Source organism: Schistocerca cancellata, chromosome 3 (genome assembly GCF_023864275.1).
Source record: "Schistocerca cancellata isolate TAMUIC-IGC-003103 chromosome 3, iqSchCanc2.1, whole genome shotgun sequence".
Lineage (NCBI taxonomy): Eukaryota > Metazoa > Arthropoda > Insecta > Orthoptera > Acrididae > Schistocerca > Schistocerca cancellata.
The window spans coordinates 280,266,606-280,280,278 of NC_064628.1; the positions used below are offsets into that span (position 1 = coordinate 280,266,606).

The window sequence follows — 13,673 nt, forward strand, 5'->3', positions numbered from 1 at the left end:
ATGTAAGTTGTGCAGAAACACAAATCACCCAGCTGGAAAGTATAACTATGGAGAGGAACATGAGGAAATGAAGAAAACAGCGAAGACAGTTTATCTTTCAGAAGTGTTTGTGACAGAAAATCGAGATGAGAAGCCTGATAAAATAGATAATAAATTTAATGTGGGCACTGGTAGTAACAAGCACATGTCACATGAAAGGAAGATTGTGACAGGCTGTGAAGATACAAAAATTAAGATTGCAAATGGAAATTTCGTGTATTCTCATTTGGTTGGTGAAGTTGAAGCAAGAAGACTCGGCCTCTGCAGACAAGTGGAAAACAGTGATGGGGAAAAAACTGCATTCAGGAAGTAAAATCTCCAAAAATTGTGAAACTTCAGTGCTGCAACTGAATGCAGCAAATAATGGAAGAAAGTGATCATACGAACAACTACAGTGAGGTAGTGAAAAATAATGACCAAAGCATACAAAAAAAAAAATCAAACTTTCCTCACAGTAATCTCTAAACTCCAAAGTGAAAAATTCTCAAAGAAACTTTTTGAATAAACCTAATATGTGCACAAACAGATCTAGTGTGTTATCAGAAACAATGAACGGCCTAAGTGATGCTAACATGCAACTGAAAGTTTCCAAACTGAATACAAAAAAACAATAACAGTCAACGTGTAGAAGATTCTGGCATTATTTATTTGCTTTCTGACAGTCATTATGAATGAAAAACTAATAAATCAAAGTGTTGTTGGGTTTGTGAAACCATGTGCTCCAGTACGAGAAGTTACTCAATACACTGACATGTACATTAACCAAGTTGTAACTCTTGCATTATTTTAGCTGGAGCAAATGATGTTTACAAAAATGAGGCAAAGTTTACTTTGCTATCTTCTTTGGGGATGTCACCCAGAACCCCGGGTCGGGGGAGACTTACCACACGGGATGAGAAGGAAAGTCTTTCCTTCTCATCTTGTGCAGTAAGTCTCCCCTGATCCGTGGTTCTGGGTGACTTTCCTGAAATCTACCCCTTTTCTTAGACCTCTCCAGTCCTTTTCCTTCATCCCTCTTCCTTCCCCTTCAACCCTTCTGCCTGAAAGAGGAGCAACTGGATCCAAAAGCTTGCCAATTACAACCGTCTTAAGTGCGTGTTCTGCCACCACTTGGTGAGTAGACTTTATCTATCCAATTAAATTATTTTGTCAATAATTGAATACAGAAAAAAACAGAAGTGACAGAGGAGGAGAGAGTAGAAGTACTGCCTTTAATGAATGGTGTAGAAAGAGAGCTATAGTGATTAACTACACAGTTAGTGTGTGTCCTCAAATGAATGATAAGACAAAGAATAAATTTTACTATCATGAACAAATAAGGACCATGTTTGATTCAAAAGTCAGAAACAACATGTGGGGCTATGTAGTTTTAAGTGTAGCTTATCTCATGAACAGATGTCCCACTACAGCTACTGATGTGACACTATCTAATATGTGGTATGGAAGAAAATCAAATTTGTCAAGATTGGGTTTTTTGAATATGTGACATTCATAAAACTTCTTGGATATTTAAAAAAATAAGTGTAAGAGGTGAAACGTGTTCTAGTAGGATATACAAACAATGGCTATGTATTGTGGAATCCTAGGACTGGAGAATTTTCTGAAGCAAGTGATGTTTACTTAACAATATGAAGAAGAGACAGACAAAATCAAAGAAGAATGAATAAATCTACCTATATAAAACCAAGTTTTCGAAGAAGAAGCAGAAGAAGAAGAAGATGAAGAAGAAGATAAAAAATCAAACAAATTTTCCAAAGAGATATGATTAAGTCATGCTCATATACAAGGAGTGCATTAAAGGTGAAGACAAGGAAAACTTGATAAAGGCTATCACGGAATAGAAATTATTACAGGAAAATGTATTTTCAAGAAAAAGGATAACAGAAAGTATAGAGCTACACTAGCTGCAACATGATCAAAGAAAACTGGATTTTAAAGACATTTTTAGTTCTACTGAATCCTTGATTTCAGTATGCTCCCCCACAAAGAGCAACCCACGAATAATTTATTTTTGAAATCACAGATTTATAGAATTAGGTGCCCAGAATTTCCATCAAATATACTAGACAAATGGAAGGGTCATTTACTGTTAGATTCAGTGAAGGCCAAATTAAAAAATATCCCCCCTTCGCTAAACATCTAAAATTTTAGACCATCAGTTCCCTACTTTGGAAAAAATTATTTTTGGAAAATTAAATTTGCTTGAGGAATTCAAAATTTTGAAACATACTTGCTTCAAACCACTGAGGCTTTTAAATGAACAGTTATTGTTGAATAACCAAAGAGTTTTCTGTGCTATGATGTGCATCTTCAAATTAGTTTATGAATTTCTATTAGTTCAGACACTGGGCATTATCCATTATTATTTACACTCAGCCTTCCATTGTTTGAAACCACAGTATCACCATCTGGCAAGCTTCCCAGTACTATGATATCATAGTCCTTACTTTTCATCTAGTCAGACCAGTGCTAGCACGTAAGGTTGTGTATATATGACAGATGTAAACAGGTCTTATTTTGTGTTTTAGGGGTGTCACCTCCGTATGGTAAGTCAAATAATGTCTGTGTCTTGCTCTTTTGGCATGCAGACAATTCGCTTGTTTCTGTTGTATAGTCATGGTTTATATATTTTAACAGTGTGCTTTCCTTCTCCAGATGATTTTTTATGTTGTGGAGAGAACCTGTATTTTCAAAGGCCACATTTGATATTTCCTTATGAGAGTTCTCATTTATTACCATTATTGGCTTGTGGTGTTACATTACTGTAAACCTTCACAAGGTAGGCTTTTGCCTGTTTCTCTTTTATGGCTATTTGAAAGCTTACTTGTTTAGCAGTCTTTTTGTCATGCCTGTCTGCAACTCAAATTCTCCACTATATGGTGAGTAGCAATCTGTCCTTTTCATAATAGTCAGAAGACTAAATAAACATTAAATCAAATGAGTTGCCGGTCCTTTATAGCAACACAATATTGGGATCACTCAAACATGTTTATTTACTTGATGACTTAGTACATAATGTTATCCTGTAACACACAATCTCAACAACTGGGACACTTACAGAGGTCAAATGAAAACCAGAAGGAAGTAAATACAGCATAACATCACATTGACTAAATGGTCATTAGAGACGAAGCACAATCTTGGATTAGGGTAAGACAGAGAAGGCAATTGGCTGTGCCTGAAAAGGGGCCTTCTGGAACATCCTGGAACTTGCCTTATTTGATTGGGTATATGGATATATGGAACATCTATATGTCAATGGCTAGAAAGAAGTTTGAACTGCCATCTTCCTGAAGATATGTCTAGTTCTTACCACTGTGACACCTCATTCAGATTGAAATATGCAAAAATTAGTAATGATTATTGGATAGGGTTACCAATTTTTGAATCCAAATGTCTGAAAAACTCCTCACATTTGCTGTATCCCTTGAATGGTTTGGAGAAAACAGCACGTACTTCTGCAGTCATGAAAGATACATGTAATAATGAGTATTACTGCAGAAACTATGGCTGTTTTCTCTGTTTTATTTGAGAAATATGCCAAATTTAGGAAGTTCTTCAGACTTTTGAGTACAGAATTTGGTAACTTAACATGACAGACACTAACAGTACAGTAGCATATGGAGCAAAAACTTATCGAGTATTCAAATTCAGCACCAGCAACAGTGCAATAAGTACAATGCAGAAGGAGTGCAGATTTGAATAAGATGTACATTTTATGAAAACAACAACACATTAATTAAATAAAAGTAAGCATACAACGTTTGGTTTAAAAATGACAAGAGTTTTGAGTTGTCAGCAGCTTGGATCCAGACTAAACTCAGGAAATAACTAGAAGTGCTGATGATGGTCAGCATGGTATGTATGAATAAAATATGTGAAGAAAATAATGTCCTTTTTTACAGAAGCTGCATTCACTGCATCTGGTCAGTGTGAGCTGCGCCAATAATATGCAGTGAGGAGATATCTATTCTAAGTAAAAAGCATTTTGACTGATTACAAAATAGTATAAGTACTCTTAAGTTTGTCGTGATAAATATATTGTCTTCACACAAGCAAGTACATGTACTCCAGTACAATGTGTATTTCACATACTGAGTGAAATATTCGAATGACCACCCAGTGAAATATTAGCTGCACTAAAACTCTGGCTTAAGTTTCACATATACACTTTTCATAAAGCTCACGACTGTCCAATTCTAATTTTACCACTCCTCTTTCATTATACTAGACTCTCTTAAAAATTATTTTTATAGCTCTAACAAGTACCCCTTCAACATAAAAATAGAAATTTTTATATTTTACTATATTTTAAAATGACAAGTGACTATGTCAATCAACATTAACATAATTGAAAACCACAAAAGGAACATCCAGTTAACCAACACAACTCGTACTTACTACACATATGAGATTTCCAGAGAAAATATCACAGAACAGAAACTATTTTCTGCATAATAAAGAGAATTGAAATAGCTACAGGGTGTAAAAATATTACAGATTAGCTACTATCACACTGTAATAACCGCAGTACATATTGCAAAATAAAAAGAAGGTGGATTACCGTGCACTGCCTTTCCTTTCACATACAGCTGGAAAAAGTCTTCATAATTAACACAACTTAATGCTATCAGTTTCTTCTCAATACAGTAAACATTCAAACAATGATGAGGAGGTACAGCATAGAAATTTGCCACTTGCAAAAATATTGTAACAGCACCTCTTCTTTCCTCAGTGCTTATTACACAAGGAATACTAAAAAGTTATGTAATTTCCCTGACCATATCCTAGAAATTTATTACCTGTTTGTATTCAGAAGAGATTTATCATAGCTTAGGTGCCTTATATTTCTTAGTACAACACCAGTTTAAAGATCACCCACGACATAATGTAACTCCAGTGTGAGAAAACAGTTCAAATAATTATGAAATATCAATGAATGAAATTTATAACATCCCCCCCCCCCTTGCCATCAGTTCAGCTTCAATAAAGTGACTTGTGATTGACAGATATCAATGGCCAGCTATTCCTCCCTCTTCCACATCATATAATCTGGATCACTTATGAGGGTTCTGTAGTTACCTACTAAACAGTGAGCATGTGGAACCATAAAAAGAACTGTAGTTTACTGACATCTCAGCCCTTGCCGACTGTCTTGCTTAATGTCAATCACAAAGTTATTGTAATCAAAGTATAACAATACAAATGTACATACAAGGCAGATTTATGAAACTGTGCGCTGTAAAGTCTGATAAAAGCAACTATACAATGTCAACAGTAAGTCCACCATTACAAAATTATTAATGCCTTGCAGTCACTTCAAGTGAACCAAGAAAAAAGTAATTTTAAATCATTCAACACAAAGGAAAGCCAAATTGTAAGCAGCATGCCTTTGATTCTCTGATAATAACTGACTTATTTGAAGACTACCCAAGAGTAATCATTCCTTTTTACTTGATGGTCCTGGCAAATGCCCAGTGGCTTCCACAACACCTTTACTGGCACCAATAGCTGTTGTCTTTGCAAGCCCTTTAGGTGAAAGATGTCTGATATCACGACCAGCTATCCAGACGTTTCCAACAGCATCCAGAGCTTCACCTGTGACCTGACCAGCAGAGTTGCCATATCTGGAAAAAATTGTTTATATATATGGTCTTACAATTACAATAAAAAAATCAGTTCCATCTGGACAGATTATACTTCAACTATGATGCATGACTGCATTGTGTAAGAAAGGACATATAGCCAACATTTACTTTTGCAGGAAAAACAACTGTCTTTATAAACACATCTGGAAAACAGTTACTATGTGACTTGGGTTAAATATGACACAGTCACTGACAAAGGGAATTTCCTACCCTGCTTGAAGAGAATATATGTGAGAACTGATGCACTGTTAACTCTAATTTTTTAAATGGTGAAAAACTGATACATCACAACATGAATTACCTGCCCATTAAAGTATGGGAAATAGAAGTGACATACAAAAACATTCTAACAATGAAGAGCTTAATTTATGGACAAAGAAAAAAATCACAAGGAAAAACAAAGTATTTTTTAATCTCTTCTGTACGACACTTGTCACATACAGAACAAAATGAGGGTAAGGTATTGCGATGTGGCTGACTGGGAAATAACATTATGCAGTTACCAATACCAGGACTGATTATCAATTCAATACAGTAGTCACATATTTTTCATATATATTATAAGTATCTGCTAATTTGCTCATTCCTCTTTCCACTTACATATACATTTTATTTCTACTTTTGTATCATGCGGACACAATTTCAACCTTTGCATAATTAATTTTTGTGCAGATTTATTTCCTTTAGAACATTTTAGAAACACTGCCTATCATAACTGCATAGAATTGGGTATTATTATTTGTTTTACACATAAGGGGTTAATTGTACAATTATCCACAATACACACAGACACTGATTAAATGTAGGTAAGGAAAATAGCAATACCTAAAATGTAAATAAAGACTATTGTAAAGTGGTTGTTCAATGATGCTATTTCATTAATTTTCATGTTAAAAATGTAATTTAAGCAGCACTGTTACTGTACCAAAAATTTTTCTTTAGTTCTGCAAAACATTAAACTGTGGTAAACTTTTTACAAAACATTAATTATCAGTTCTAGCTTCTTGAATGTAATAGTGCTTTAGAAAATTTTGATTGTTAGTACATTATAAATGGCTCTACAGCAGAAACCATACAGATCAGTATGGAGTCGATATTCAGGGAGTGTTTGCAGGGCAGTCTTGAATAGAATTTCAAAGTTTTTGTGCAATATGAAAAATTGTTTCAAACTTGAAATGTGTAATTTGGATTAAGGCACATGTAAATGTGATTGCTATAAAGAACTGGAATTTATTTGAAGCAGATTTCTAAAATTGAATCCCTTGCTCTCCAACATCTGGAAGGGCATTCCAGATGCCACCTCCATAAATTATACATCCTACTGCCTTGGGGCACCACTATCCAACTACCTATACTACCCACAGTGTTCGTCCTCTTCAACACCTCATAGCACCAAGACACCACCTAGCAGACCTTTTCAGCTTACCACATCCCCCAAAACTTCCTACCCACACTCCAAATCAAGTGCATAAACAACTCTAAAAAATTGTTGTTAACCTTTCCACCAATCCTCATCCCTACAGAAGTTTCAGTCCTGTAGTGTCGCGGAATAGTAAAGAGTTGGAAACGTGGAATATTGTCAAAGTTTCACTGCCTATGCCGAGAGCCAGAGGCGGTAGGTTAGCCAAAAGGTAAGAGGATTGCACATGTATTGGAATGTGTCGTCATGCAGGAGCAATGGCCTTGTTACACACAACAGGCGAGAGAGAATTGCTTAGCACGCGGGTTTGTGTTAGACGGAGACTTTCGTAGAGTGTAAGACAGAGGTATAGCGTCAGCTGTACTGCATTTCATAACTTCGCGTAAGTCTGCTGTAACAACACGTAACCCTGTCATAAGAACATCTAAGGGGCGAGTATGACAGATAAATCAGCAGTATAAGTGGAACGAATGTGTTCATTACAAACAAGCATGACGTCAGGACATTGCTCGTGCTTCCTTTAAATACGCCAGCTTTGATAGCAACAAGGCACTCACAGGTAGACTTGGAGTTAGATGTGTACTGGGTCGCTGCACAGCATTCAGCTCAGTGATCGACATGTTAATCTTTATTAAGGAGATGTTGCGGCCCATCCAGCAGCAGACCTGAGGGGACATTACCAGCTCTACTCCTCTCTGCTGCCGCTGTCAATCATCAACCCAGGATTAGCAGACATTGTGGCAGACTCACTCACCGCCAATGCTGACCAAATCGGCTGTGAGCCGTCGTCGAGATGATGCGGGGGCCTAGGCCCTGTGCATCCGCCGTCACAACCAGGTGAGCCGACGACACTGGGGGATTGCAACCAGTTCCGCCCGTCCACCGCGGACGAGCCACCGGGAGGAGCAGGGAAGAAGACGGGGTGGGATAGAGTACACTCTGCACTACGAGAACACTTCTCATGCCGACAGCGCCGGGACTCCAGCCCGGAGCCTCCTAGGCACAGCGGCCTGCTGTCTGCCGCCGAGCCGCCCGGCCAGCCGTGTGCCGCCAGCCATGCGCGGCCAAAGTAAGGGCGTTCCACTTCTACGTCACAGCACACAGCGCTGCACTATTAAGACTGGTGTGGCTCGGAGCTGGTGTCATCGCTCCGAGTCAGCGAGGACTTGGGGAAGGTCATTGATATCACCAAGCTCAGCCAGCCTGTGTTACGCGGGCCAAATTGCACTCGGCAGGAATAAAAGTGTCATTAATTAATAATGTTTCTTTGGCGTTTCTGACCCATCCACAGTCATTTCCTAGCATCCTGACAACTGGAGAGGTCATCGCTCAGTTTCCAGTCCACTGTAGGCGACCGGGACCACCGGGGCACCTACAGATTTGGTGTCAGAAGTCCTCGCACCCACCGCTTGTTCAAACCGCCCACTACAGCACTGGCCTGCAGACCTGGTATCTGGAGTCGTCGACACCGCCACTGCAGGACTGACACCACAGAGTTGCGGTCAGAACTGTCGACTCTACGCAGCCTTGTGGTATGTGCACAAGGCAATTTTTGTTAATAACTATGGATGCACGTTCTTTGTTGGGAGTGCACTTTGTGAGACCTGCGGAAACAGCAGATTTATCTGAGTTTAAGGGGAACAGTTGGGAAACGTACTTGGTACTAGTCAGATGTACTGTGTGTAATTTAACGGGGCACGGGGAGCCATGCACAAAGTTTGTACCAGTAGAATGTTCAATTTGTAGACGGTTTGGTCACGCAGGGCACAATTGTAGAGAGTGTCGCTGGGCAATAACAAGGTGGAAAGATTAATTTTGTTTAGTTGTGCATTGTGAGTCTTGTTTGTCTTCTTGTGTGTAGTGCTGAACTGTGACAAAGGAGTTGAGTAGCTAGTGTAGTTATTGTTCTGAGGAGTAAATTCAGTATAGAGTAAGTTGTTGGTAATTTGCACAAATCATGCTGGAAACAAGATCCGTTAGTACTGAAATGAGTATAGCTGCTCTGACGGAGCAAGTCTCAAAATTGTTAGAAGAGAATGCGCAGCATAAGTTACGTCATGTAGAATTAATGATGCAAATGGAGACCTTGCGTTCGGCAGAAGAGTCGCAAACGGGCTCAAGTGAGTGCAAGTCAGTAGCAATGTCCAACCTTGCAATATATCCTTCAGAAGCTAACCTGATCATGCCTTTCTTGGGTAAAACAACAGAGGATGTCACAGCGTTCATTAACGATGTTTTGGCAACAGCTGCAATGAGCAATTGGTCGGACGTAACTACGTTACGTATGGAAAATTTGCGAGTTGCAGGGGAAGCCAAGACGTTCGTGATGTCCCATAAGACACTTAGTAAGGCGAGCACGTTTGAAGAATTGGCAGATGGGTTACGACAAAGATATTGTAAGCAGAATAGTGCAAGATTTTTTAGGGAGAAGTTAGCTAATTTGACAGAGAACATCAATGAGACAGTGGAGTCTTTTTCAGATAGGATACAGAAAATTAATTCGCAGACCTATGAATTATCGGGTAATCCCGATGCGGATCACAAGAGGCAGAAAACAGAGCCCTCAATGTATTCCTCAGAGGAATTCCTGCAGAATTTTCTAGTATAATAGGGTTAGGATGGAGAATCCTGGGGATTTAGCTGCAGCACTGCTTATTGCAACGCATCTGCAGGAGATAGACATTGCAAAAAGGGTTCGCAGTGATAAACGCATCTTTGCGTCATAGAGGAATTGTTTCAGTTGTGGGAGCAAAGGTCACATGAAGGCTCAATGCAGACAGCCACAGCTTGTAAACGCTACGGTCACAAGGCGAATGAGTGTCGTAGTAAGCAGAATGGTAACAGGAATAAACAGGAAAAAGCGTTAAACGGGAACGGGAGTGTTTCGTCCGTCGGAAGACATTCCCGGTAAGCAGAAGTACAATGAAAACCAGTACAGGGACGGATTGTTGCTTGATGGGTGTTGTAAGGAATAACAGATGTAAGTTTTTGATTGATACAGGGGCACATGTATCTGTTGCTAGTCTAGACCTCGTGGGTAGGAGAAGACTAGGTACTCTTAGGTATAGATTACGTGGTGTAAGGAATAATGAGTTGCAATCATTGGGTACAACACAGCTTGTTTTTCAGATTGGAACTGTAGAGTTCGGAGAGCAAATGGAAGTGTTGCCAACTGTGGGACAAGGGTATTCTGTAATTCTTGGACTGGACTTTCTCGATAAACACCATGCCAAAATTAGTCTTTCACAGTGTACAGTTGAACTTAGTGGAAACTTGTTTTCAATGGGTACAACAGCTGTAAATGTTTTTACGTTGCAAGGTGCATCCATTGCTAAGATGTCACCAATTGAACTGCATACAAGGGCATTTAAGATGATTACGCATGTCAAAGTGCCTTCGAGTACAGGGAAGTTAGTTTGGTTGTCATTAGGTACCGATGAACCACAGCAGAGACTATGTGTGGTGGAGCCACTGCAGAGCAATGAAGCATTGGATGAAATGCATTGTTTTATTAGGAGGAGCATTGCGCGCGTAACGGATATAAATGGGGAACTGATGAGTCCGGTCAGTGTAGATCATTTTGGGTCAGATGAAGTGGATCTCCCAAAGGGTTTAGTGGTAGCAAGTTTGGAAATACTCGACGATTAGGATACAGGTGAATCCCAAGGTGATTATAACGCCAAGCAAACCGTCAAGGCATCTGTACTACGTGATAAGATTCATCATTTGGAGAATGGTGATCGGAAAGCTAAGGAAGCTTTGTTATTAGAGTATTTAGATTTGTTTAATTCAGAAGGTCTATTACCAGCAACTTCTATTACACAGCACCGTATACCAACTGGCAATAGTCCGCCGGTCTATAGAAAACCATACAGGATAGTGAAACACCTACAACCACTAGTGGAAGAATTTATTAATCAACAGCTATGGGACAGTATTATAGAGAACAGTGAAAGCCCATGGTCTGCCAACAGTGGTAGTTCCTAAGAAGTCATTGGACGGTACTAAAAGTATAGGTTTTGTTGTGACTATCATTTTTTGAACGCACGAACTGTAACAGATGCGTATCCAATACAGAACATCACAGAAACATTGGACAACCTGGGTTGGTGTAAATATTTTTTGACACTAGATCTAAAGAGTGGGTACCATCAGATAGAAGTAAGTCCCGAGGATAGACCAAAGACGGCCTTTACAACAAGCCTTGGTCACTTTTAGTATCGCAGAATGCCATTTGGGTTGAAAAATGCTCCTGCTACTTTCCAGCGTCTGTTAGATGGTGCGCTTTGGGGACTGAAGCCGAAGATTGCTATGGTATACCTCGATGATATTGTTACTTTTTCGCATAATATAGAAGAGCATGTGGAACGACTGAACGAAGTATTTAGTAGGCTAAGAGTGGCAAATCTTATGCTTAATGTCGAGAAATGTCAGTTTGCTCAGATGCAAGTGACTTATCTTGGACATATTATCAGTCAGGATGGGGTAAGAACGGATCCTCGTCTAACATCGGCTGTGCGTGGTTTTCCAGTACCACAGACCACTAAACAAGTTCAGCAAGATGTCGGTTTATGTAATTACTACAGATGATATGTAAAGGGGTTCACAGAAATTGCACATCCATTAACGAGATTGCTAAAGAAAGGTGTTAAGTTTGAATGGACAGCACGGTGTCAGGAGGCATTCGAGAAGCTCAAACAGATACTAACATAAGACCCAGTGTTGATACTTCCTGATTTCGAACAAGAGTTCATACTATCTTGTGATGCTAGTAATATTGCTGTAGGTTGTATTCTTTCTCAGAGGGTTAATGGACAGGAACATCCAGTGGCTTATGCTTCCAGGCAACTGAATAAGGCAGAGAAGAATTATTCAACTACAGAGAAAGAAATGTTAGCAGTAATTTACGGTATCTTGTATTTTCGCTGTTATTTATATGGGCGTAAGTTCAAGGTGGTTACAGATCACGCAGTATTGAAGTGGTTGTTGGGGTTGAAAGATCCTTCGAGTCGTTTAACGAGATGGGCACTGAAACTAAGTGAATTTGACTACTATGTAATTCACAAACCAGGGGTAAAACATACGAATGCAGACGCGCTTAGTAGAAAAATAGCAGCTGTACAAGTTGTGGGCATAAGTGAGAAGGAGCGGATAAAGGCGCAAGCCATTGACAGAGAGTGTCAATTGTTCCGAACGCAACCGCAGTTTGAAATGCAGGATGGGTTGCTTTGCAGGAAGATGAAGTGCGGACTACCCGTCGTAGTACTGGAGTCGCTGAGGGAAGAAGTGCTGAAACAAGCGCACGACCATGTATTGTCGGGTCATGGTGGTAAAAGAATGACTGATAGATGGGCAGCTGAAAGGTTTTGGTGGAAGACACGTCGCAATGATGTAGAGCAGTATGTGCAAAATTGTATACCGTGTGCGCAGAGAGCAGATTTAAGTCATCAGAAAATTCAGTTATAGAGACTACCTGAAGCGGATCATCTGTTCGTATTAATCGGATTAGATGTAATCGGAGCATTTAACAAGACCCAAGCGGATAATCGATACGTATTAACAATATTAGATCACTTTTCCCGATACCTGGTAATGGTAGCTATTCCAGATCAGAAGTCAAGCACTGTTGCGCAAGCCTTAGTAAATAACTGGTTGCTGAAGTATGGTGTGCCTGATACTATAATTACAGATCAGGATAGTAACTTTATGTCGGAGCTGATGAAGCAATTATGCCGTTTATTGAAAGTTAAGAAATTGCGGACAAGCCCATTTCATCCTCAGTCAAATGGCCGAACAGAACGGGTTCATAGGATGTTAGTTAGGATGATTAGTCATTATGTAAACTCAGAACACACAGATTGGGACATGTATTTAAATCTGTTGAAAAGCGCATATAACGTGAAAGTTCATACAGGAACTCTCTCCGTATGAGGTAATTTAAGGTCGGAAAATGCCATCACCATTTGATGTGTTCAAACTTCAGGTAGGTTCACAGGATGAGTCAGTGAAGAATTTCGCCAAGAAATTGAGAGAGATTTGGCAAAGGGTACGGCGTGCTAATACTAAAGCTTTGGAGAAACAACAGAGTATTGGGCAAAGAACAGGTAAACTGCCGCAATACAGAATTGGCCAATGGGAATTGCTGGCTAATCCTTATGTTCCAAAGGGTAAAATGAAGAAGTTTTTGATGAAATATTCTGGACCGTATCAGGTAAATGACATAGTGTCCCCAGTGAACGTAAAGTTGCAGTTACCAATCAAGTCGTCAGTAGTTCATGTGAGTAGGATTAAGCCATTTAAGAGCGCAGTGAATGCATTATCGCAGATTCCTCCAGCAGTAACAAAGGGTGTGAGGGTACTGAAGCTAAAAGAACAGCAGAGGAACGTTCCTTACGCACTTAGGTCTAGGGATAAGTAGATTAAGTGTCCTCGGGGAGGAACATGTCGTGTTTATTGTTATTAGGTAATAGGGTATGTGTAGTTTTTACTTGTCATTTGTGTGTTTTAGATGTGATAAGGAAGGGAGCGATTGACATGGCTTCCTTTTCCTTCAGGTGCTGTGCCAG

At 39.5% G+C, this 13,673-nt stretch overlaps 1 protein-coding gene across 1 annotated transcript in view; it reads right to left on the reverse strand.

The window, feature by feature from the left end:
* Window positions 1-3,604: 3,604 nt before the first annotated feature.
* LOC126174941 (protein spartin) overlaps window positions 3,605-13,673 on the reverse strand; it is a 130,699-nt gene continuing 120,630 nt past the window's right edge. Inside the window, exon 8 of the mRNA XM_049921398.1 lies at window positions 3,605-5,666. Within this exon, the coding sequence (XP_049777355.1) occupies window positions 5,480-5,666 (187 nt within the window). The 3' untranslated portion in view covers window positions 3,605-5,479. The remainder of the gene's footprint in view (window positions 5,667-13,673) is intronic.